General features: G+C 34.8%; 1 protein-coding gene across 3 annotated transcripts; it reads left to right on the forward strand.

Annotated features, from left to right (window-relative positions):
- Positions 1029-26263, forward strand: LOC105158628 (myosin-6). 3 transcript variants are annotated; one of them, XM_020692304.1, is made up of 32 exons: positions 1029-1225; positions 1294-1430; positions 1531-1677; positions 1762-1863; positions 2287-2344; positions 2467-2568; positions 4217-4254; positions 4351-4477; positions 4563-4733; positions 4824-4955; positions 5083-5192; positions 7465-7567; positions 8066-8243; positions 8680-8885; positions 10428-10547; positions 11059-11157; positions 11687-11899; positions 12180-12319; positions 13047-13158; positions 13230-13250; positions 13359-13442; positions 14229-14399; positions 14839-14982; positions 15119-15304; positions 15711-15827; positions 15898-15968; positions 16057-16153; positions 16308-16364; positions 16625-16681; positions 25399-25479; positions 25582-25664; positions 25753-26263. In XM_020692304.1, the coding sequence occupies exons 1-32, from the start codon at positions 1109-1111 to the stop codon at positions 25865-25867; spliced, it is 3696 nt and encodes a 1231-aa protein (XP_020547963.1). In that variant the 5' UTR covers positions 1029-1108; the 3' UTR covers positions 25868-26263. The 3 variants fall into 3 exon arrangements, with proteins under 3 accessions (XP_020547963.1, XP_020547965.1, XP_020547964.1); XM_020692305.1 differs by lacking the exons at positions 1029-1225; positions 1294-1430; positions 1531-1677 and having other exon boundaries at positions 1800-1874; XM_020692306.1 differs by lacking the exons at positions 1029-1225; positions 1294-1430; positions 1531-1677; positions 2287-2344; positions 2467-2568 and having other exon boundaries at positions 1793-1874.

Below are 26263 nucleotides of genomic sequence, written 5' to 3' on the forward strand. Positions count from 1 at the left end.
ATTCCACTAGCTTTCAGGAGTTGCTGCATCTGCATTTACTTTTCATGTTTAAGATCATAATTTCCTAATCTTCTGACTTTTGTGAATGTTGGGACCGTTGGTTGATCTATACTTCAAATGGACACATCTCCATCTGCATTTATTTGGAATTATAATTTATCTCCAATTTATCATCGAATTAAGTCAAAATATAATATGTGTGTCCTTGTTGGACTTAAATCTAATCTTTTGATTTTGTTGAATGTTGGCACCAGTGTTGAGTCTGTACGTCAGATGGGCACCTCTTGTTCTGCATTCATTTGGAAGTGTGTTTATTCTCCAAATCACAATATGAACTCAGTACAATATGTGTGTCCTTGTTGGGATGGAATAGATTTAACTATTCCAATTATCATTTGCTTGGTTAACTATAGCTCATCGACTGAAATATGAAATTTTAGATATGGTGAACAGAAAATATATTGTTAATATTTTTCATTGCTTTCTGCTAGCTGAATGTCATGTAAAGAAATCTAATGCGATAATTATTCTCTTGACATTTACTATCTACATTTATAAAAGATGACCGTTTTTTTAATTTTATGTTTCCTATTGTACCTACAATATATTCATGGTCGAAGAAATGATGTATCTAATTATCTAGTCTACCTTTTTAAATCTAATCTTGGGGGTCATAAAAATTGCTTTCTTTAGTGTAGGATGACATTTATTTAGAGTATTTTACAAGCTGTTTACAGCTATTGATAACATTGAACTAGACCTTACATGCAAAGTTTGGTTGGGTGGTGCTACTTTTGATATTATCTTCCTTTTTGACCTACCCATGAAAAGGGGAATTTAGCAAACCTAGAACAATAAGATTTGTTGAATTTTCTTTTTCTTGAAAAATTTAACTTGAATGGCCTTTGTCTAATGGAAGAAATACATGTTTTGGGTGTAAAGTTTTTGCTTGCCTTAAGATACCAATACAAAGTAATATATAACTGACATATCAACTTAAATATTTTATGATTCCAAGATGATTTTAACCTAAATGTCAATCTTTTGACTGTCAAATTCTCATGCTTTTTGGCAGGATATTGAAAGATACAAATTGGGAGATCCAAGGATGTTTCATTATTTAAATCAATCGAATTGTTATGAATTGGCTGGAATTAATGATGGAAAGGAATATCTTTCCACAAGGAGGGCCATGGATGTTGTTGGGATCAGTTTTGATGAACAGGTATCAATATTTTGACGTTACTGTCTTTAAATTTATGGTCCTAATATTGGTAAAATCTCCATTTTTAGGACTCTATTTTCCGAGTTGTGGCTGCAATTCTTCATTTGGGTAATATTGAGTTTGCAAAGGGAAGCAACGGTGATGATTCACAACCCAAGGATGACAAATCTCGATTCCATCTGAAAACAGCAGCTGATCTCTTAATGTAAGCAATCCGGTCTATTTGAATTTTTATAATCAAATTCCTGGATTTTTTTATATTTTATGGTGGATCAGAATGCTCTTGAGCTAAAATCTTTGTTTAGGTGCAACAAGAAATCTCTTGAAAATTCCTTGTGCCAACGTGTCATGGTTACTCCTGATGAGACCATAACAAAAAGCCTTGATCCAGATGCTGCAGCTATCAGTAGAGATGGTTTGGCTAAAATTCTCTACTCAAGATTGTTTGATTGGTAAGGAAATGTGGAAACTGTGTCTTTTGACTGTTTGTTCTTACTTCAAATGTTTTATTCAACTATACTTACTTTATGCAACAGGCTCGTGGACAAGATCAACCATTCTATTGGACAAGATCCTAATTCAAAATTCTTAATTGGGGTGCTGGATATCTATGGCTTTGAGAGCTTCAAGACAAACAGGTGCTTGACCGGTATGCTTAATCTTCATCATTTGCAGATATGACCTAAAGAATGCTAGGTCAAGTTGTTATTCACTACTATATGATGGTAGCTTTTGAACTTAAGTACTTTATCTCCGGCCGCATATTTCATATGCTTTAGTTATTTGTGGTAATGATCATAGTATCCAATTGGGATTCATCGTAGAACTTAGGCTTATTGAAATAATTCTACTTACTTTTGTGAAGAACTTATGTAATATTTTTACTTTTGCTAGCTAGCATTATTTAAGGTTGCCATGAGTTACAACTGAATTATACTTTTGTACAATTTATTTTTACTTAACTAGCTTTTTGATTATGCTACGTGATCCTTTACTCCTTAAACTCTTGACTCTACATCTTTTTTATGCATATTTTCTTATTTCTCACACTTTTCTTGCAGCTTTGAGCAATTTTGTATAAATTTGACTAATGAGAAACTGCAGCAACATTTCAATCAGGTGATACAATAATATATCGTCTATCCTCTGCTAGTAGTTGAGAAGGTTGACATAAAAAGATTAAACTAGACCTAAAGAAATCAGAATAGTGAATCGAGATGATATTTTCTATTTTCTGGCAGCATGTTTTCAAGATGGAGCAAGAAGAGTATTCAAAAGAAGAAATTGATTGGAGTTATATAGAGTTTATTGATAATCAAGATATTCTTGATCTTATTGAAAAGGTCTGAATACTGAACTAATTCCTAGTTCAGTATAATTTTATTGCTACTCATCATTTTTTCAAAGTTTCACCTTCTAATGAGTTGATACATATTTTGTTATGATGTTGTAAATCGCTTTGGTCTAAATCTGTACTTATCATGTTATTGGTCCTTTTGAGGACCTAAGTCTATGTACAATTTTTGTGCTTCTTTTTGTAATTTATGCAAGGTTATTTGAGAATCAAAGTGTATGGTTTAGTTTAGTTTGTTCTTAATGTGTCAAAATTGCTAATATGAAACCATTGGTTTACTTCATGTCCTATTGACATCTTTATATGTGTGTGTTACTCACTTACATGAAAAGTAACTTGGTGACAAATTGTATATTCTACTTAATATATTTTCTTTAAGATCATTGGCCCGCTTCACTAAGTCATGTGAAAGAAAGAAGAAATTAAGAATAAGTTTCCACAATTTTCATATTATCATTTCTTTATTTGAACCACTTGAGGTTTCTTAATCTTTGAGATAAACTTATTTCATCGTCATATCTTGTAGTTGTATAAGTAATCAAATAATTATTTTTATCTTCATCCAATGATCTGCAATTATCCAAGACACATAGTGCTGTTAACATTAAGCTTTTGTATGCCACTCATGTATGAAGAAGCAATGGTACAATTTAAATTTACTATTGTCAGAATGTAGGCACATATCCATGCATGAAAATTTTACTTCAGATGCCGCATTTGTTGTTTAAGTTCGACTTGAATTCTTTGGTTAATTTGTAAGATTGTTGAATTAATAATTGTTTCCTATTGTGGATCCATTTATGGTTTACAAACAATAGTTCCGGAGTCGTTACATATGTAATGTCTTATATTCTTCATGAAATGTTTCATTTGTTCTTTTCTTGTCTGAATCTTTAGATGTTTGTGCCACTTATCCTAAAAAAATGGTTTTGTCCAGGATGGATTGTATTTTGACCTTTACCTTATTTGTGTTGCATACTTTATTTTAACAAGACATCAATGAATTTATGCTATAAATCTTTGGACGACATTTTAAGATCAGATATGAACTGACCTAGCACCTACATGCTAGTTTTATACAGTTAATTTTTTGACAAATAATTGACTTCATCTCAAACTATCTCCTTAGAAGTTCAGATATAGCACTTTCACTTGAATCTCTGCTTTTGGTATCTCCACTTATATTTTTTTGTCCCTCTTTGATGATCTTTTATACCAAAGATGTTTATTTTTGTGCAATTCAACTATACATGACACTAAAGTATTTTAGTTCTGTTGTTTTTGTGTCCTCGGTAACACATAGCAACTAATCAATTAGTATAACAAGAATATCATCATTTCTTTCCTTATTTATGTGATATTTTAATCTTTTTGGTAGTTTCAATTACATACTTTTACTTATAATATGTAATATATGTGACTTAGATTGTATGTTGTCATGTGACTGATTTCGAAATGATCTTGCTCTGTACTGGCACTTGGTTCCTAGTCCACAGATAACGAAAAATTATCAAGAGATTTCTTGAATGTTAATCATTCAAGTGGATGACTAATACATATTCAAAATGCTTTTTGGTCTTATCCTCTATAATTTTCTTTCTGACCCATAAATTTCTAATGGAACTTGCTCCTTTCAGAAACCTGGCGGCATTATTGCTCTTCTTGACGAGGCTTGGTAAGTATGTGTTCAAATCTTGATCTTGTAATAAGTAGTCGAAACTATTTAATGGCACCATTTATTCAATTTGCTTAAATTGTTTATTTCTTGTAGCATGTTCCCTAGATCTACCAATGAGACATTCGCACAGAAGCTATACCAGACATTCAAAAACCACAAGCGTTTTGCCAAGCCAAAGTTATCGCGAAGTGGCTTCACCATTTGCCATTATGCAGGAGATGTATACCTATCTTATGTCATGCATCCAATATATGGCTTGAAAAAACAGCCGTGTTGCTTAATGTGAGTTTCAACTCTGACTGCAGGTCACTTACCAAACAGAACTGTTTTTGGATAAGAACAAGGATTATGTTGTTCCTGAGCATCAGGCTCTCCTTAGTTCTTCAGATTCCTCCTTTGTCTCTGGCCTTTTCCCCCCTTTACCTCAGGAGTCTTCTAAAACATCAAAATTCTCTTCCATTGGTTCTCAATTTAAGGTTCATTTTTTCTTGTTCATTCATGAAGAGTGTATACTGTAGGTTTTCTTCTTCAATCTTTAGTTAATCCATGTCTTGTATCTAATACAGCAACAACTGCAAGCTCTACTTGAGACTCTTAATGCGACGGAGCCACACTACATTCGTTGTGTGAAGCCCAATAATCTCCTAAAGCCTGGTATCTTTGAGAATTCTATTGTACTGCAGCAGCTTCGTTGTGGGGTAAGCTTTAGTCTTACACCTGTCATGTTGTCATGGTCATCATCATTGTTCAATTGTTTTTCTGTCCTCAATAGGATTTTTCTTCCATTTGTCAAGTATTCTGAAATTACTAAAGAAATTGTTCCAGGGGGTTATGGAGGCAATCAGGATAAGTTGTGCTGGATATCCCACTAGGAGAACATTTGATGAGTTCATAAGTCGTTTCAAAATCCTTGAGCCTAGTGTTGTAAATGGAAGGTAAATATGCCAACAATTTGTTCAATGTGGTATCAATAAATTTGTCCTATACATACTGTTGAAGAATCTACTTGCATTAAATGCATGAATATAATATTAATTGCTCCACAAGTATTACAGAATTTCTTGTCTAAAACATGAGAACAAAAAATTTGTCGATAGCTTAGCTAATATAGAACACTGATTTAGATGAAAATATGTGGGTAGAAAATTTACAACTTTATATGATTGTTTGCACGAATAGGCATGCACTTAGTAAATTGTTCCCAATATGGGATTATCTAACTTAAATCACAATATCATGTGCATAATTATGGTTTTATGATTCACATTGTTCTGGAATTTTTTATTTCGTTTATTGCTTCTGAAATTCTTATTTCCATCTGCTGTTCGATACGATTAAATTAGCTTTTGGGTTTTCCTTTTCTGACGTTGTTTTGAGGACACCAGTTATTAATATTTCCCATAATCTGCCATGTCAATAAGGAATTTATAACTACCTAATAGCATGGTGGAGAATTGATGAAGTTTGGACTTGGATCTTTAACACGATATGATACAAACCCACCATCTGAAACATCATACATATTGCGGATATGAAAGAGTACCAAACACCACTTCTTTCTACTCATGACAGAGGTCTTAGTGTTTTTCTAGTGAACCAGTTTCAGTTTCCTACTTGATCCCCTGTTTTTTTTCCCTTTCCTTTTCTCTTACTCCTCTTGCTGCATCTTTCAGCAAAATGGATGATGCATTTCAAGAGACATCTAGGGGAATAATAGGTGAATTTGTCTTGATCCTGACATTTTAGTGTTTGTCCTATAAATTAATATGACCCTGTCAAACATATGAAATTGAAAATGGAGAATTTATTAATCCAATTGAAAGATTGTTTCTTTCTAGTATCTAGTTAACTGGAGATCGTAGAAAGAGTGACTGAGAATGTAGGAGCACGGAAATTTCTTGAGGACTTACATATTACTTGATTATGATTTGGAGTTTCAGTTAGACAATTTTTTTCAATTTTTTAAGTAGTTTTAGTTCCAGTATCATGTTTTTTATTATTAAAGAAATTTAATCTAAATTTCGGTTTTTTATATAACAGTCATATTTCCATTTGACAGAGTATTAAAAAAATACGTCTCATATTTGTTTAACTACATATATAGCTAGACATGGTAATGGGTTCGGGTGAATCGGGCCCCCACCCCATTCAAGTCCCATTAAATGGGTCTCGGGGTGGAATCGAGTTTAAATTTTGTAACCAACCCTACATTTAGACCCGAACAAAAATATTATTAATAATTAATTTATTTTTAAATTTTTGAATTTTAAGTTTTCAGTTTTTGATTCACTCACTTCACTTTTTTGAAAATTATGATTTGAAATTAAGTAGGGATGGTATTTGTATTTGAATGATTAATACTATATTTATTTATTGTTCACAGACTGTGTAACAAATATTTAGTTGTTATGACAATTACATTTAAAACATCAATCATAAAAAGTCACATTAATTGATCCAATTTAAAAATCCAAATTTTTTTATGGTTCATATGAATAATTTCACTTAATTTATTTAAGAAAATGTTTATTATTGTAGAACTTTATAAAAAATAATTTTAAACAATTAATTCGGTTAGGGTGGGGGTGGCGTAACAATTGGGGGAGGGGGGGTGGAGCGGGGCAGGGCGGGGCTGGCTTTTATTCATGGTAGGGCTGGGGGTAGGTTTTCTCAAATGAAGTTAGGCAGGTCTTTGGTCCACCACAAACCTCCCTCTTGCCAACCTTAATTCAGCTGATGCATTATGGTACAACGAAATCTGATCAACAGATACATGAAGTCAGCATGGTAAAATCGGCATATCATTCGGCTATTTCAAGGGTTGGCAACATTTTTTGTGTTATAGTAGAGAGCGTTGAAAGTGTTAGAAAAAAATGAACTAGAGGGGGTTTCAGTGTAATTACGCAAATAGATGGATGATTTGCCTAATTTGGCTATTTTTAGGAGCGTAAGTGCAATAATCCTTCCCTATTATCCTTGAATTAAAATATGTAATTCCATCAATAATTTTGTTTTATCTAGTTTAACATTAACAATCAGCTTGTGTCAAGTATTTCTCCCTCCCTTCTTCCCTGAGCATTTCTTTTTTACTGACTTGATATCTGTTCGTGTAACCTTGGCCTTTGTACTACAATGCAATTTATACTTGACTCTCATCCCAAACCTCAGTTTCACAAGTTCTCTTTTAATCATGTAATTCTTTTATAGGTGGCTCGTCCTACTGATTTTTAATTCCTTACACTTTTATAGTTGCGATGAGGTTAATGCTTGTAGAAGACTCATGGACAAGGTTGACCTTAAAGGTTACCAGGTACTTTTATGACGTACATTGTGCTTTTTTTCAAGAATTTGGCAAGTATTGTGTTTGGTAAGGTAGCTTGCAATTGAATTTGGTCCTTTTTATTTGAGCTTGGATTATCCGTGCTCATTCGAAATACAAGGATGAAATCATGGAGACAACATATATTAACTGATCATTTTGCATATTTCATTGTTAAGATGTTAATTTTCTCCTAATAAGTGTGGAATTACATCTTTGCATGATTTCTTACCATAATTAACTTTTATTACTCCTTTCATTGGCCTTAGCAAAAGCTTGAACCTTCTTTGAAGTAATTTTAATGCTTCTTCTTTTACTTGCCATATAAAAGTCAGGATCATTTGATTAGTTCATTATTCATTCGTGGGACACTTGTTTCAAGGTTGTCCTCGAATGCTAATTTTACTTAGAATGTCATAGTTGTACTTGTATCATGCACTAGAGAGAGGCACAAGATATAAATTTTGCTCATTGCATCTAGTTTTACAGATTGGCAGAACAAAAGTATTTCTTAGAGCTGGTCAGATGGCTGAACTAGATTCTCACCGAAGCCGCGTGCTTGGGAAATCTGCATGCAAAATACAGAGAAGAATTCGTTTTTATTTGGATCGCAAAAAGTTCATCTCATTACGCATGTCAGCTATACAAATTCAAGCTTTATGTAGAGGTATTAATTAGTATGTAATTATTTTACTTTTATTTCTTAGGAATAATTATATACGCACCCTTTGAGGTTTGAACATATTATAACAACAAAATAAATTCAATTTTCTAGAAAGTTACATTTACCCCCATTAGTCATGTTTTAGATTCTATTTTTGCTTGTCCATCTTGTCTTCAGAATGGTATTAGAAATGTACAATATGAATGTATACACTCAAAACCAAGAGAGTACATAGTAATATGCCTAACTTCAACTGTTGTCATGTAATTATTCCATTTTGTTATGTATGTACAAGTGTATGGAAATATTCCCAGTGGTAATAGTCATTCCTATAGAAAAATATCCATTTTGTTATGTATGTAAAAGAGCATGGGAAATATTCCAAGTGGTCATATTCATTGTAGTAAGTTCTATTAATTGTTGTTTCTTTGGACGTCAGGGCAAGATGCACGCCATATTTATGGGCATAGGAGGAGAACTGCTGCTGCTTTGATCATCCAGAAAGATGCACGCACTTTTTTTGCTAGGAAAGCTTATGCGCTTTTGTCCTCTTCTGCTATTCTTATTCAAGCGGGAATGAGGGGAGTGGCTGCTCGTAATGAACTTTGGTTAAGAAAGAAAACTAAATCAGCCATCCTCATCCAGGTAATTTCATGCGAAAAAAGTATAGCACTGACTAATAGTTATGCCTCTTTATTTTTGCCCACTTTTATGGATTTGTATAACCTTAACACATCTCTTAAATAAGCTTACCTTAATAACTTTTGGTCAAGAGGTATGTTATTAGATACAATGGGTTTGAAGACTTTTAATGAGAGAATTGAACTATACTTACAAGTGATTTATTGGGTACTCTTTTTGGATGTTTACTCTGGATTTAAGCGACCCGTTTCGGGTGTATACTTCGGATTCTTTTGTCCAGATTTGCTTTAATCTACTGCCAACAACTCTCCTAATATATGTTTGTAAAAAGTAGAGAACGAAAAATGAGATATGCATATTTAAATAGAAAAAACCACCTCAAATATATAGAAATAGAACAAATACCTACCAAATATAACTATACTACTAGATATATACAAACCATATCAGATCTATTAATATATATCTTCTAACACTCGTCAAGCTAGAGCATAAATATCAACCATGTCCAACTTGTTGAACAAGTTATTGAATTGTTTTGTCCCAAAAGCTTTAGTGGAAAGATCTGCGCTCTCTGCTCTCAAGGAGGTGTAAATGGAGTAAAAACTTTTTTACTCATGACAAAGTGACAATCAACTTCAATATATTTTGTTCTCTCATGAAACATCAGATTATTAGCTATGTGAATAGCCGCCTGATTGTCACATTACATTGGCACACGATCAGTTTATCTGAAACCCAATTCTCCAAGTAGATTTTTCAACCGTAGTATCTCACTAGCAGTGTGTGCCATGGCCCTGTATTCAGCTTTTGCACTAGATCGAGCAATTGAAGTTTGTTTGTTACTGCGCCAAGTCACTAAAATCCCCCCAAGATAGGTGCAGTACCCAAAGTAGACTTTCTATCATTGTTGGAACCAGCATAGTCAACATCAAAATAGGCTTCTTTAATGTGTCCATGTTGTCTCAATAACAATCCTTTAACGAGGGCTCCCTTAATATATTTAGAATCCGGAGAGCAGCCTCCCAATGAATATGTAGCGGACGTTAAAATCAGTGAGGTATATGTAATTTTTCAAGCAACGAGGAGGTATTTCTACCCTAAATGTAATTTACCTCCCTGTGATATTGAAAATGAGCAAAAAGAATTCCTATGAAAAAGAAATAGCAAGTTACTCCCTTATCAACAGTTTAGAGAAAGGAGTTTTTGGAATAATTACAATTTTAATCCTCATACATTGCCACTAGTCTATTTTCAGTCCCTAAACATATTGAAGTTGTATTTTAGTCATTCAACTTCTAAAATATCAATAGTTTAGCTCCTTAGGACTAATTAGTGACCACTTTGTTCTTTAAAAAAAAGAACATATAATCCAATTATGTATTCGTTATGATCATGATCAGGCCAACATGCTTCACACAGATTTTTATGTAAATTGTATTTATCCATTATTTATTGCTGAAGACATAGGAATTTATGTATTAAGAACTTGCTTTTTCATTGTTGTGTGGGAAAAGTTTTAACTAATGGATGGTCCATTTCCAGAGTCGATGTCGAGGGACATTGGCCTGTTGTGGTTATTTGAGATTGAAGAGAGCAGCAATAGCTGCTCAGTGTGCTTGGAGAGCAAAATTGGCTTGTAAAGAACTACGAATGCTTAAATCGGTGAGTGTTTCTTATCACCTTTACTTGCGTATAATGAACTGCTCAGGAAAGGAAGCGCGCAGTCCTTTGTTTAATAATGTTGCAGTTCAGTGACAATTTTCAAGTATAATGCTGTTTGTTTGTTAATAGTTCAAATTTTGAATTTGAAGTGTTGAAATGGTTTTTAAAGTAATCTAAGTCTTTGATTCAAACCATCAAACATTTGGGAAAAATGCAATTTATCCCTGCGATATGAAAAATGAGTAAAAAGATTCTATGAAAAAAAGTAGCAAATTACCCCTTGTATTTTGAAAGATAAAGAAAATTACTCCCTATCTAAAAATCATATATAGTGGGTAATTTGCTTTATTTTTCAAAACACAGGGGATAATTTACAATTCTTTTTTTATAGGGAATTTTTTGTTCATTTCACATATCACATGGTTAAATTGCATTTAACCCCACAAACGTTTGGTTACCAAGGGAAAGAAACAAGTAATGGAAAATGTTGACACTGTCCATTCTTTCTCAGGCTGCGAAGGAAACTGGAGCACTCCAAGAAGCCAAAAGCAAGCTCGAAAAGGAAGTTGAAGATTTAACTTGGCAACTGCAGTTGGAAAAACGAATGAGGGTAGTATATTTGTGTTTGCCTTGACAATAAGTTTTAGATGTGTAACATCGTGTTGCAAACAAGGAGCATGAGTGGCTACCCCAAAACCTCCTCTCTCTAACGAGGCTCCTTTTCAGGACAAAGCCGTGAGCCTTATAAAAAGCCATAGCGAAGAATCCCTCGGGCAATGGGGCACTGTTGAGTCGCAAGCCACATCATTTTGCGCCATCTGTGGGGTGAGGCCATGTGCCCCTCCCAAGCCCCTCGCCAAGGGGCCTAATGATGTAGGCAAGCGTTTTACATTGGTTGCAGAAGACGAGCATGAGTGGCTTATAAGCCTTGAGGCCTCTTTTCCCTAGCGAGGCGTCCGTGAGGCTCATACGAAGCCAAAACGGACAATACTTCGCGTAATGGGGCACCAATTAAATCGCTAGCCATGCCAACATGGAAATCTATAAATGGTTCATGCGTCTTTATATTATAATGCATGAAAGGGAGAGATAACAATCAATTCTGTCACTTTCCCTAATTGTTTGATCTCTTTCTCCAGGCTGACATTGAGGAAGTCAAAAATCAGGAAACAGCAAAGCTAGCATCAGCGTTGGAGAAAATGCAGGTGCAGTTTCAGGAAACTAAAGATCAGCTGATGAAGGAACTTGAAACTGCGAAGAAACTAGCTGGGCCAGCAACTTTTATACAGGATCTTCCTGTTATTAAAGATGAACTGGTTGATAAACTATCTGCTGAAAATGAAAAGCTGAAGGTGAGTTCATGAATCCAAGTCATATTTAATTCAGGTTTAAATGCAATTTATCCCGTATGATATGTGAAACGAGTAGCAAATTACTACATATGTTTTGAAAAATAAAGCATTTTACCCCTTATCAATGGTTTTGATAGGGGTATAATTTGCTTCATTTGATCGGAGTTCTTTTTGTTATCGCATCAGATGGTGGTAAATTGCCTTTTTTTTCCAATTTTATTTGTATCTTGGTAACATATTTATTTGCAAAATCTAATGAATAAGAGTAATTATGGTCCAGTCACTAGTAAGTTCTTTGGAAAAGAAAATCGATGAAACAGAGAAGAAGTATGAAGAAACCAGCAAGCTCAGCGAGGACAGGTTGAAGCAAGCTTTGGAGGCAGAGACGAAGATTATTCAATTGAAGACTACAGTGCAGAGGTGGTTATTTAGTAAATTTGTCATTCCCGTAACCATTTAAGAGGCCAATGAGCTCAATTGAAGGAATTATTCCTGTACATTTTCTTTTGTGTTTTAATTTCAAGGGATAATTATACTCCCCTTCCCTGAAGTTTGGTGTAATTATATATAGATTTTCTGTGATTTGAAAAATTATTTAGTATCCCTGAGGTTAAGTTGCTTGCATTTAACAAATAAGTCCTGTGTTAATCAAAATTTATCGAATTTCCTGATCTGAACAAAAAAGATCGGATAAAAATCCATAATTACCTCCGATTAACTTATTACTGATTTATTGCAAGTCATTAATCCTTTACGACCAAATTACCCATATGCATTTTCATGTTAATGCATGTGAGAAGGTATTTCTTCACGATTATAAGGGTAGTTTAGTCAGAAAAATTTGTGTGTGACTTGCAATAAGTCGGTAATAGGCCAATCGAAGGTAAATATCAATTTTTATTTAGTTTCTTTGTCAATATCAAGCAATTAAGTGAATTTTGACTAACGGAATAAAGCAAAGTTTAGGAGTACTAAATGTAACTTTCCAATTCACATGAAGTTTACGTGTAATTACATCAAACTTAAGGGGAGGAGTAGTAATCCCTAATTCCAATGAAGACTAATTTTATTTCCTTCAACCATGTGAAGTTGGTGAACTCGAAAGCTTTGATGCCTATGGTGTTTTCTTCTCTTACTTCTAATTTAGGCTCGAAGAGAAACTTTCAGATATTGAGATCGAGGATGAGATTCTTCACCGACAAGCTTTGAAGAATAGTCCTGCTGGGAAAATGTCTGGACATTTAGTTCAAACCATGCAGGTTAGGTTACAATCTTTGTCAAAGTTTTGAACTTTTTGTAGGTCTGATACGATATTGCTTTTTTGTTGCAGCCTGTGGAGAATGGTGATCATGTAAGTCAGCTCTACGACATGGCAATTTTGAAGTTACACACTGTTTTGTAACACATAAAAGTTGCATTGTCTATCAGCTTGATCATTTTTACTAGCTTGTTTATACAGGAACCCCAAAGTGCACAGCCCATTAAAAGATTTGGCATTGGATCTGATAGCAAGCTGAGGAGATCCAATACAGAGACGCAACGGGTACACTATTTCCATTAATCAACCTAGGAAACCAATGATTTTCATGCAAGCATGTTTTTATGCAAGTATTCAATGTGTGTAATATATTTGATATGTGACGTGAAACTGCTTGTTGTGCCCAAAAAGAAGAGGACACTAAAGAGCAGTGGAAACTTGACGTAGCTGTGGAAGTCCTTTAGCAGGGCCTATATTTCTAAGGTAATGTTGGCCGGCCGTGTGACCGAAGATGTTCTCCTGGTACTGGCTTGCTGAGTTTAAGCAAATAAAAATAATGTTGAGGAGGATTTTTTAGTAAATTTGCTTTAATCTTTCTTTTTAGATATAGATCCCTTTTAAGTCATAATCAGTGAAACAAAATGACTTCACTTTGTGTTGATCTTTTACAAATTGTATGAGTTCCACATAGTGAAAAAGATTGAAACTGCATTACTTGGTCTATTGTTAGGGAGTGTTGTAGATCGTCCATGATGACCATAGCCTTTAAATCTTGTAACCTTTTACTTGTTTATCCAGTATGTATTGTCAAGCTGAAAATCAGAAAAAGGTATTAAGTAATTTCATTGGTTTTTTCCCTTCAATTTTCAAATGAGGAACAAATAAAAAGTGGAAGACACAATAAATTGAATGAAAGCTAATGCTATCAAGTATTATCTCATCTGAGTTTTCCTGTATTTCATATAAATAGTTAGACAAATTTTTCACTTCTCTGCTTGTAGGTTAATAGATTTATTTTTCCCTTTTGCTGTTAATTCAGTCCATGAATAACAAAGTTTGTGGTGGTTCCAGGAGAATGTAGATGCTCTCATTAGATGCATAACGGAAGATCTTGGTTTTATTGAAGGAAAACCTGTTGCTGCATTTACCGTTTACAAATGCCTTGTCCACTGGAAATCCTTTGAAGCTGAAAAAACTAGTGTATTTGATCGTCTTATTCAGACAATCGGTTTTGCCATAGAGGTGCATTTTCCAAATATTTAAGTGAAGCTGTAACTTTCTGGTAGCAGTCTGCATTTCTCTGCTTCTGTGTTAGATTCGATTGTTTGGCCAAAGAGAAAGAAACACTGCTTGATACTGAATGGTGTTGTTCCTTGATGATTCACTTGTTTCTCTTCAGTTTCCGTTAGGATCAGATGATTAATATGTTCTTTTGTAATTATGCTTAGTGCTTCATTTGAGTGTTGGAACTCTAAAATTCTAGCTAAACAAAAGGGTCCAATTTTTCTGATGCAGCTGTTTGTATTGCTCCTATAACAATCTGAAAAGCTAGAAAGGCAATAGCCAGCTTTCACCAATTGATCCATTCCAATCTGTTATGTTGTACACCACTACGCTAGTCCAGCATCTTTGTTTTTCTAGTTCTCTCTTATTTACATTGATTTTCTGTATCACGTTGCAGGATGAGTCGAACAATAAGCATATGGCTTACTGGCTTTCCAACATATCTACACTACTCTTTTTACTTCAACAAACTATAAAAGCTACTGGTTCAACTCCTGGGAAACCTCCACAACCTACATCGTTTTTTGGAAGGATGGCCCGAGTATGAAGTTCTTATTTATTTCTGGCAAATGCCCATTAGTGGAGGAATATCATTGTCATATTCGTTGGTCTTAAGCACTTTCCTAGTAATTTCAATAACACAACAGAGTAACTATTTGATATTGATCTGTTTCCAGAATTTCCGATCTGCTTCTTCTGCCAACGTTTCTATAGGTGGACTGAGCGGAGTATGCCAGGTTGAGGCTAAGTATCCAGCTCTATTGTTCAAGCAACAATTAACTGCTTATGTTGAGAAGATTTACGGAATCATTCGTGATAATCTAAAGAAGGAACTTTCATCTCTCCTTTCTTTGTGCATCCAAGTAAGGTCTCGACAAGGTTTAGTCTTTGAGCTATTTGTTCGTTTGCTTGTCTTTTTACGGTGTACTTCACTGGACTCTCTTTTAAGCTTATCTTTTATTTTCATGCTTAACTGCTCCGGCAAATTGGATTTAGTGCTCTATATCGATTCTTATGTGAGTCTTTGTATTTACAGCTTCTAGTCTCCATTTTATATTCTTTGAGGCTTTTGAAAGTGAAAATGCATTAAAAAAAACTGGTTCTCACAATAGCTAATTTGTATTCCAAACAGGTAAAAGAGTATACCTGTAGATGAGCTTTTACTTATTTGTTTCCTTTTGTCAAAGAAGTGGCCTCCATCACATCTATGATTTGCTCTGTTATACTTGTCATATTCATTATTTCTTATGTAGAATATATAATACTCAGGCACCCAGAACACTCGGAGGAAACTCTTTGAAATCATCTGGCAGTTCTTTGGCTAACCATTGGCAGAACATCATTGAGAGCCTAAATAGGCATCTGAATATACTAAAAGACAATTTTGTACGTAAGAACAAACTCTATTTTTGTTTTATGAATCTTGTACTTCATCTAATAGAAATTGTTGTTTCAGGTTCCTCTGATCTTTGTACAGAAAACCTTCATGCAAATTTTCTCGTATATTAACATTCAGCTTTTCAACAGGTAGCTCACATACCTTTACCGTGGTCGTCGTTTTGGCATAAGCTGTCCGATTTTCTTATGCTTGTAACCTTATTTCATGTTTCCGTAGCCTCCTTCTCCATAGAGAGTGCTGCACATTTAGCAATGGGGAATACGTAAAAGCAGGGTTAGGTGAATTAGAACTTTGGTGCGTAAATGCACGAGAGGTATACTATCATCGTAGCTACTGAAATTATTACTGAAAGCCATTATATTCATAGCACAAGTGGTAGAGGTTTATTCTTTGCTGGTATCATGGTTACTTATTGCTTGATTAGTCATTTGCCAAATGTAGATTGAGCAATTAGTTATCTCGTACAGTATGCAGGTTCATCAAGAAATGAACTAAAACATGTACAACAAGCTGTAGGATTTCTGGTATGTTATGTTGTCCTTCCCTATACAAACTATTTCTAATACACTTCACCAATTATGCAATCCCTGTATAAAGTTTATTAAATTGCTGTACAAATTCAAGAAAAATGAGCTTTTACATGTATTTTAGTTTAAATGTCAGTATCCCGGAAATACAATGCGTTTAGATATAGAATTAGTGTTATTGCATTATGAATGCAGCATTGTTGGTATTACATGCATTTCAGTATATATTTTAGACCGATATCAAACCAATTGTGCAGGTCATACACCAAAAGTTACGAATTACTTATGAGGACCTCACCACCGACTTGTGCCCAGTAAGTTTGTCCTTTTCTTTTTCGTTCGCTCTCGCTTATTTCAATTTTAGTTTTCTTTCTTCATTTTTCACATTTGCCAAGTGCAATCATCATATTGCCTTTTCTATTTTCTTTAGTATAAAAAAGTGCCAATGTATATTTCATCAACACAAAAGATACAATTCGCAGACACTAGTTGGTTCAAATGATTAGGATGGACCACTTCCAGTTGGATGGTTGTGGGTTCTATTCCCTCTACCGACATAAGGGCTTTGTTGGTGGCTAACTTGTAAGTAGTACTCATGTTAGCCGACCTATGGTTTTCAGGTTATGCCCTAGCCCATGAGGGTAATCAGTGAAGCCACCAAAACTTTTTTGTGCCGAAAAAAACAGTAAAATAAAAATAAACACAGTTCAAGAATTAGTTTTACCTCCCTTATTACATATAGAGATATCTCACTTGGACTTAAATGGAATCCACTTCGAATAAAGTACTTGCGAGTTTTGCTACTCCATACAAGAGTGCGCTTGTTTTAAGCAATAGAAAGCCTCACAGAAATCATTCACCAGCTTTACTGTCTTGCATAATGTAGCTTTGTGGTTATGCTATATAAACTTTTCTTACAACTCTTCATTTAGAAAAGTTAAGTTGATATCAAGTTGATAGACTGCCAACTCATCTTGCACAGAGACAGCAAGTAACTTTGCAAATTGTTGCTTACATGACTTGTATAAACTAATTTTAGTTCAACCATGTCCTTCTATTGAGGAAGATCAACTAGCTGACGGTTATCCCTTTACCTTTATTGCGTCTTTAAAATTCTATGATTCGCAAGAGAGTGCAACATTTGATAACCTATAAATTCTTTCTAATGAATGCAACTTTCCTATTGGGGATTCAGAATTAGAATCCAATCAAATTCTAGTTTGAGCTTCATTTTGGATCGACTGAAGAACTTGAATATTGATTTTCTCCTTCATAAGATTTGATTAGATTTATCTCTAGCTATTTTTGTTTTCGCAATCCCAAACTTCATTTCATGAAAGTGCATATCTAAAATCAAGTTTCATCAATTTATTGCTTTTGGGGTCAAAGAGGCAGTATACATTTGTTCGTTGCTATAGTGAAAATATAGTTGTGACATTTTCTTTATCATTGTTACTTCAGTGTTGGGCTGTGTAGAATAAGATGTAAAGGGATTTTCGTGTGTATTTTGTATTCAATCTATACACTTATTTATACATACAAAGAGAACTTAAACTAGGAAATAGAATCAGTCAAATCCCTACAATCCTAACTAAAACCCTTCCTAATATACATATGCAATCTCCTAGTAATACTTTCCTTTTCATCAATGCCCCCTCCCAAGTTGGAGCTAGATATTAATCAGGCCCAACTTGTTATACAGATAATCAATCCGAGTCCCGATTATAACCTTTTGAAAAAGATCTCTTAGTTGATCTAGTGTCGTCATGTAGCTTATAGAGACCCAATTTTTGCTGAACGTTTGCTCGAACAAAATGACAATCAATCATGATACGTTTGGTCCTCCCAAAGGCAATGTGAAGAGTAGCTTGATTATCTCACCAGAAGTTTGTTGGTATTGAAATTTTAAGCCCAACTTCAGTTAGGAACTGATATATGTTTTGCATAAAGACTATGTCATGGCTCTGTACCCTGCTTTTGCACTAGATTGGGAAACCACATTCTACTTCTTACTTCTCCATGAGATCAAGTTACCTCCAATAAAGGAACAGTAACCTAGCTTCTATCAATCCTAGAACCTGCGCAGTCCACATTTGAGAAGACCACATGATTCGCTCTAGTGTAGTCCAGTGATGAATTGTTGGGAGGACATGAATTAGTTCAGAACACTAACCGAATATGCAATGTCAGGGCGAGTCTGTTAAATAATTTAAATTTTCAGCCAGCACCCTATACCTCTCAGGTTCTTCAAAAAGTTCCAATCTAATGTTCTCTTGTAAGCTATTACAGATTAGGAGACATTGGAATACTGAGTTTAACTCCGAATTTTCCAATTTCAGCCAACACATCAAGGACATATTTTCTCCAAGATAGAACAATGACCTTCTTGCTTCTTGCCACATTTTTGAACTCCTGAAGAGTATTTAAGTACTCCTAAATCTTTAGTGTAAAATTAACTGTACAGGAAGGTCTTCGGAGATGAAATTGGCATTGTGTCATTACACCCAATGATAATGTTATCAACATGCACTACAAGAAGGATGATTCCAGACACAGATAGTTTACAGAAAACAGAGTGGTCGGATATGCTTTTGCTTAAACCAAAGTTTTCAATAGCCTGATTGAATTTTCCAAATGTTTTAGGACATTTTAGGACATCTAAATATGGCAGACTCTCCCAAACTCCTCCTGAGCAACAAACCCAGGTGGTTGCTCCGTACATCGCTCCTCTTGTATATCACCATGAAGGAAGGCAATTTTATGTCTAACTAATACAAGGGCCAAATCTTAGTGACTACAACAAAATGAATATGTGAACAAAATTGTTGGAGTAATCCACGCCATAGGTATGAGCATAGCCTTGAGCAACAAGGTGCCCTTTAAGCCAATCAACATATCCATCCAAATTGAATTCAACAGTGTGTACCCACTTGCACCCGACAGCCTTTTCCCTTGCACGCAACTAAACTAACATCCGTATTATTAGCATTCAAAGCATTATCTCCTGTTTATCATAGTTGTACACTGACCAAGATGGGATAAGATCTCATGAATAGTTTTTTAGGTAGGTAGCAACAGAGTCCAGGAAGGGAACAAAAACATGTCATGAGGATGGCAAATGATCATATGAAACAAATGAGGAAATAGAGTGAGGAAACTGTACTTGACCTATGCGCAAAGCAATTGGAATGTCAAGATCACTCATCATAGAACTTTTGTTTTCACAACGAAGAATGAACTAGCACTGAACCTGTATTAGAAGGAACCTTTTGTCTGGAATAGAAATGGTGGATGGGAAGTTGAGGTGGTGTCTAGGAATCAGCTATACTAGTTGACTAATAAGTGACATTGTAAGTCAACAAATCGCCATCCCCCCCTTCTTCTTGGAAGAGTTGGTAGGCATTGTAGGAAAGAAAGGAACATGTTGCAGAAAAGTAACATCTGCTGAAACAAGATACTTACTAAGAGTTGGACAGTAGCAACAATACCTTCTTTTGCAGGTGAGAGTAACCTAGGAAGACACGCTTAACAGACCTAGGATCTCCTGAGGACGAACACCAATTTGTATACACATGAGAGGTTTGGTGAAGTATTCCATGCTTGATCGTGTAAGTCCGGAAGGTTTTTTACAAATACTCTTTAGCATTATCATTTCATAATATTTGAATAAAAGTATGAAACTGCTTTTGAACCTCAATAACAAAGACAGAAAAATAACAAAACAATTCAAAATGACTTTTCATTAAGTAAACCCAAGTTACTGGAGCAAAATCATCGACAAAGGTCACAAAAATACCGAAACCTAGCTTTCGACAAAACAGGACATGGTTCTGTGCGAAAACATGAGCTTTTTGTTAGGTTAGCTATTTAGGATGTTCGAATGCCTACAATTAGATTGTTTGTTCGTTGTAATTAGGCTAGTAGTTAGGATCCCACAGAATCATGTGCTTTGATTTTTATTTCATATTTATTTAAGGAAACTTGTATATTGTGACTCTCCTGTACATTTGAAACTTCAATTCGGTATAGAAAATATTCTTTCAATTTCTAACATTGTATCTGAGTTGTAAGGCTTTCAATCCCTAGAAGAAGAAAAAAATTGACCAATTTCCTCGCCTCCATTGCATACAATTATGTGATTCCGACCGGCCTTTATAGTTGGTTTTTTTCTTTAAGGCATTTAGCCTTAATTGTCTAGAGATTTCTTTTCTTCCATGGAGATACTGAAGGTAGTAGAAACAACCACTATAACATCTTGGTGAGTTGCATGATATCTTGGTTGCAATTTGTAGCATGGATAAACCTTCAGGTATCTCTTCTTTGACATATGAGGTGAGTTTCCATTCTCTGTTTGATTAAATGTCTCTGAAACCACCTTTGTGAACTCCTAGATTATGTATTATGGATTTAGGAGCTACTAACCATATGACCAACTCACCGAACCATCTGATAACATATTCCCCATGTCCAAACAGTAGAAAAAGAAATAGCCACAGCTTATGTTCATTGACCACCATATATAAATTGTGTCTTTATTGGTTACTCTTCAACTCGAAAAGGGTATAAGTGTTATCGCCCTCCATCAAGGCAGTTTTATGTCTCAATGGATGTCATTTTCGATAATCATGAATCTTATTTCACCACTCCTCGTTTTCAAGGAGAAAATATAAAAATTGGACTGAAGGAAAAAGTGGACCTTGGGGACTTTTTTCGTACTTGATTTTCCATATTCTTCTAAGCCTCTACATGAGGCTAATTAGGCGTCTACATATGAACATATGGTTGTGTGAACCTAAACCTCAAAATCAACAAGAGGAGACATTGGTATTAGAAAGGGACCATAGAATGTACCAACCTGCCTTTGAGAATGTGAGATTTGGCAAGGTGTATTCAAGGAAAAAGATGGTCTATCCTGAATTTGTGTAAGTCCAAGACTTCGACCTGAATTTTGAGAATGAGGTAACATTCCTGAACTCTTTACATAGCAAAATTAGATCTCATTTGGACATTGATGATCAAGATCTTCACATTGCTATTAGAAAGGGACTATAGAATGTACCAAACAACCACTATTCCCTCTTGGTCATTTCCTTTCTTTAGAAAATCTTCAGCATCTCGTAAAGCCTTCCGTGTTGACCTAAACAACATTCCTATTCCTAAAACATTATTTGAGACTTTAACCAATAGAAAATAGAAACAAGCTATGAGGTGGAAATGGAAGTATTTAAAAAAATTTAAAACAGGGGAGTTAGTGAAGCTACTAGTTGGAAGAAAGCTATAGGTTGTAAATGGATTTACATTGTGAAGTATAGGGCAAATGGCTTGAAAGGTATAAGGTAAGATTGGTGGGCAAACGCTATACCCAAACTTATAGAATTGACTACCTAGAGACTTTTGCTTTTGTAGCAAAGATGAACACTGTAAGAGTTGTATCTTTGGTAGCTAACTATAGTTGGTAATTGTAGCAATTTGATATCAAGGATTTGTATTTGCACAGAGAACCAGATGAAAAAAAAATCTACATGGAAGTGCTACTAGGTTTTAGAAACGATGTAGCTCTTCAGACTGTTTGCAAGTTAAAAAGGCCTTGTATGGATTGAAACAATCACCAAGGGCAAGGTTTGGGAGATTTGCAAGAGTATGATAGCTATTAGATATCTACAAAGCCAAGGGGGACATATGTTCATCAAACAATCACCTTTAGGGTCAGTGATGATACTTCTAATATATGTTGATGACAAAATACTGATAGGGAAAAGATAAATTTTTTAAATCAATGTTTGACTAAGGAGTTCAAGATCAAGAGTTAGGAAGGTTGAATTATTTTCTTGGCGTTGAAGTAGCTCACTCAAAGCATAGTACTTTGTCTCCCAATAAAAGTATGCTGTTGATCTTCTGTAAGAAATAGGCAAGACAACTTGCGAACCGTTATGTACTCTAATAGACCCAAACATTAAACTTGGGAAGGCAGGGAGGACGTTGCAGTAGATAGGGAAATGTATCAGCAGCTTGTAGGGAGGCTCGTTTTATCGGTCTCTCTCTCACCACACACCATATGCAATGAGTATGATAAGTCAGTTCATGCATAGCCCAAAAGAAAGTTATTTGCAGATAGCTCAAGCACTGCACTATCTCAAAGGAACACCGGGAAAAGGTACTCTTTTTAAGAGAAATGGAGATCTAGCACTTAAAACATATATACCAATGTTGATCATGCAGAATCAACTTGTTGGGAATCATGAATTGATTCTCCAAATAATTGTAAAATCACAACGAAATCTTAGTGATTCTTGTCATATCTATATGATTTAATTTTGGAGATATTTCCTTATTTTTATGTTATACGCATATGTAATTCACCTATATAAATAGGTGGATGTTATATCATCAAACTAAGAGAGATTGATATGATTTAGTCCTTTGGGCATTTGTCTCATGTGGACGTCGGTCATATGACTGAATCACGTAAATGTTCGTCTTCTGTTTCTCACTTCACTTATCTAAAACTCTGACATGGTATCAGAGCGAGTTTCTCAAAAAACTAAAAAAAAAAGGAAAGAAAGAAAGAACAAAGTGAGAGCCTGTTGAATCCCTACACTCCGCTGCTGCCCTACCTGCGTTCTACCTTATGAAACCCTAGAGCGTCGCCGTTTGAAACCCTAATTTGTCTTACACCTAATTTGTGTGCGTGTCTAATCGACCTTGCTTCTATAGGCTAAGTGTGTTTTGCCCCTAAAACTGGCTTTCTGACATGATATCTCTATTTATGCTACTGTGGATGTGTATACATGGCATGATGATGCCTTGACATCCGGTGACCTCCCCTGGCATCACACTGAAAGAAAAGTTTTGACTTCTGTTGTCCAAGTTGACATTACGATCAAGATCTCCATATCCAAGTTGAGGGGGAGTGTTGAGAATCATGAATTGATTTTCCAAATAACTGAAAAATCACAAGAGAATCACAACAAAAATCTTAGTGATTCTTGTGATATCTATATGATTTGATTTTAGAGATAGTTCCTTATTTTTATGTTATACACATATGTAATTCACATATATAAATAGGTGGAGGTTATATCTCAAACTAAAAGAGAATAATATGATTTAGTCCTTTAGGCATTTATCTCGTGGATGTAGGTCATATGAACGAACCATGTAAATGTTCGTCGTTTGTTTCTCTCTTCACATATCTAAAACTCTGACACAGCTGTTTATAGGAGTTCAATCTCGGGATATTGTACCATTTTTGGTGGAACCTTGTGACATTGAGAAGTAAAATGTGGTAGCACGATCTAGTGCCGAGGTAGAATTTCAAGCAATGGCTTAAGGAGTGTGTCAACTACTTTGGTTGAAGATTATTCTAGAAGATTTAAAGATTAACTGGGATGGCCCAATGAAACATTATTGTGATAACAAATATATGATTACTATAGCTCATAACACAGTGCAAAATGATTGAATAAAACACATTGAAGTTGATAGGCACTTAATAAAAGTAAAATTAGAGAGGTTTAATTTGCAGACCGTATGTGGCTACAAAGAACTTGTTGATGTACTTACCAAGGGGTTAAGTAGTTCAACTTTTGAGCATATTGTGTCCAATCTTGGAATGCTTATTCCCCAGCTTGTGGGGAAATGGGAAAACATGAGTATCTTTTAAGTTAGCTATTTTTTGGATGTTTGTATCCCTAGAATTAGGTTGATTGTGTTCTTAGGATATTCTGTATTGTTGTAATTAGGCTGGTAGTTAGGATATCCTACAATTATGGAATTTGATATTTGTTTTCTTTTTATTGTCAAGAAAACTTGTATGTAATTGACCCTCCTGTACAATTGAAAATTCAATTCAATATAGTAATATTCTTTCAATTTCTAAAAGTCCTCAAACATCTAGGTGAACTAATTCAAGAGGAAAACTAGTCACGATGGGCTAACCCAACCCAGTGCCGGATAATAAAAAAATGAGCTAGTTCGATCCAGGCCCGCATGGGATCGAAATACTTGGGACCAGCCCAACCCAATGGCCCAAGACCACCTATTTCTGGACCGAGCTTAGGCCGAGCCTGTTGGGCCTTTTTTTTTAAGTATATATTCTTAACTATTATTTTTTAATATATATATTTTCATGTGATTTAATTTCTTATTTATTTATTACAAAAGACAATTATAAATTTAATTGTTTATAAGAAACCTCAATATTATAAAATATATATATATATATATTTAAACGAACACATTTGAGTTTGATGTGGGCCTAGTCTGGGCTTGGTTTGCGCCTCAACCGGGTCGTCCATGGGTTGGACCTAAGTTTAAAAATAGATCCAGTTAGGGCCCATTTAGAGGCCTAAGACCACCCTAAGACCGATCATGAATAATAGTGGGCCGGGCAAAATGAGAACCCATGAGCTCTACAAATGTCAATGTGAACTAATCTTTTGATTCATCCATTACAACAATTTCAAATTTTTTTGACATGTTTTACAAAATTTTTGCTACAATTCATTTTTTTTTAATGGTATCTGCATAACATATGATATTTTAGCAGCTTGTGATAGTATTCAGATGTTTTTACTATCTTTATGGATGAGTTATCAAAATTTCTTCATTATGATTCAAGTCAATGGATTCAGATGTTGGAACTTCAATTTAAAGATATCTCATGCATTTTTCTAATTTTCTCCACCCATAATGTTTTAGAATATAGATCGATTTACCTCTTATTCCTTCATCAATAGGATTTTAAATCTTCCCTTATGTTCTCATTGTATTTCTTCTGCTCTGTATGAGACAAATCAGCCTAAATTTCACCCTAAAAGCCTTCATTTACAATTTTCCAAAGATCTTGAGAAATAAGAGAGTTTTCAAAATTGACTTGACTCAACTCGTAGAGATGTATTTTTGTGTTTAAATATTATTGTTTAATTTGTGATCTAATTTAATATTTCCGTTCTTATCCAACTAATGATGCATCTTTCCCTGCATAAGATTTTGAGGAGTTTCATTTGTGCAATATAATGTGTGTCCACAGATACTAAGCACTCAACAGCTTTATAAAATTTGTAATCTTTATTGGGACGACGACTACAACACACGAAGTGTATCTCCAGATGTAAGTTTTCGTCTTTCCTTTTCTTTCTCTAGTTTATATTATACTTACCATTGACGCTGTTGAGGCTTCTTGAATTCAGATTTCTTATTTGGGTCTTAATAGGTTATTTCGAGCATGAAGACACTTATGAAAGAGGACTCGGGTCATGCTGATAGTAATTCATTTTTGTTGGATGACAATTCAAGGTAATAAGATGTAATGTCTATTTGCTCTTTACGAAATTGAAATTCAACTTCCAGTATTAATAATCTTTTTCTTTTACACTGCATGCAGCATCCCCTTCTCAGTTGATGATATTAGCCGTTCTCTCCAGCACGCAGATTTCACGCGTGTAAAACCTCCAGCTGAACTTCTTTTAACTCCAGGCTTTGAATTTTTACAGGGATAAGGCTGTGTTTCTTCAGCTTTGTCCAATGATTTTTCAGATGCCAACTTATGCTTTAGGTTTAGGAAATCTTTGATATCCTGCTGATGCCATGATGTACATCCAATTCCCTGATCATTTTTCTACTTATGTTTCGTCTTAATACCTCATCAATACCCCGAATGTAGAATTGCTTAGTTAGATTTGTAAAAAAAATCATAGGTTTTTCATGTAGAAGGGGCAGAGATGAAGTTTTTCCAGTAGCTAATCGGTTTCGATACATATTGGATTAAACACTGGCAGCATTATCTGCAGCAGCTACAGACGAAAATGGCCTTTGGCAAGCAGCTGTCGTTGCCTCCCAGGTTTACATTGTATAAACAAAAACGTGTTTGTTATCAAAAGTTCTCATTGTCTATC

Source organism: Sesamum indicum, linkage group LG3 (genome assembly GCF_000512975.1).
Source record: "Sesamum indicum cultivar Zhongzhi No. 13 linkage group LG3, S_indicum_v1.0, whole genome shotgun sequence".
Classification (NCBI taxonomy): Eukaryota; Viridiplantae; Streptophyta; class Magnoliopsida; order Lamiales; family Pedaliaceae; genus Sesamum; species Sesamum indicum.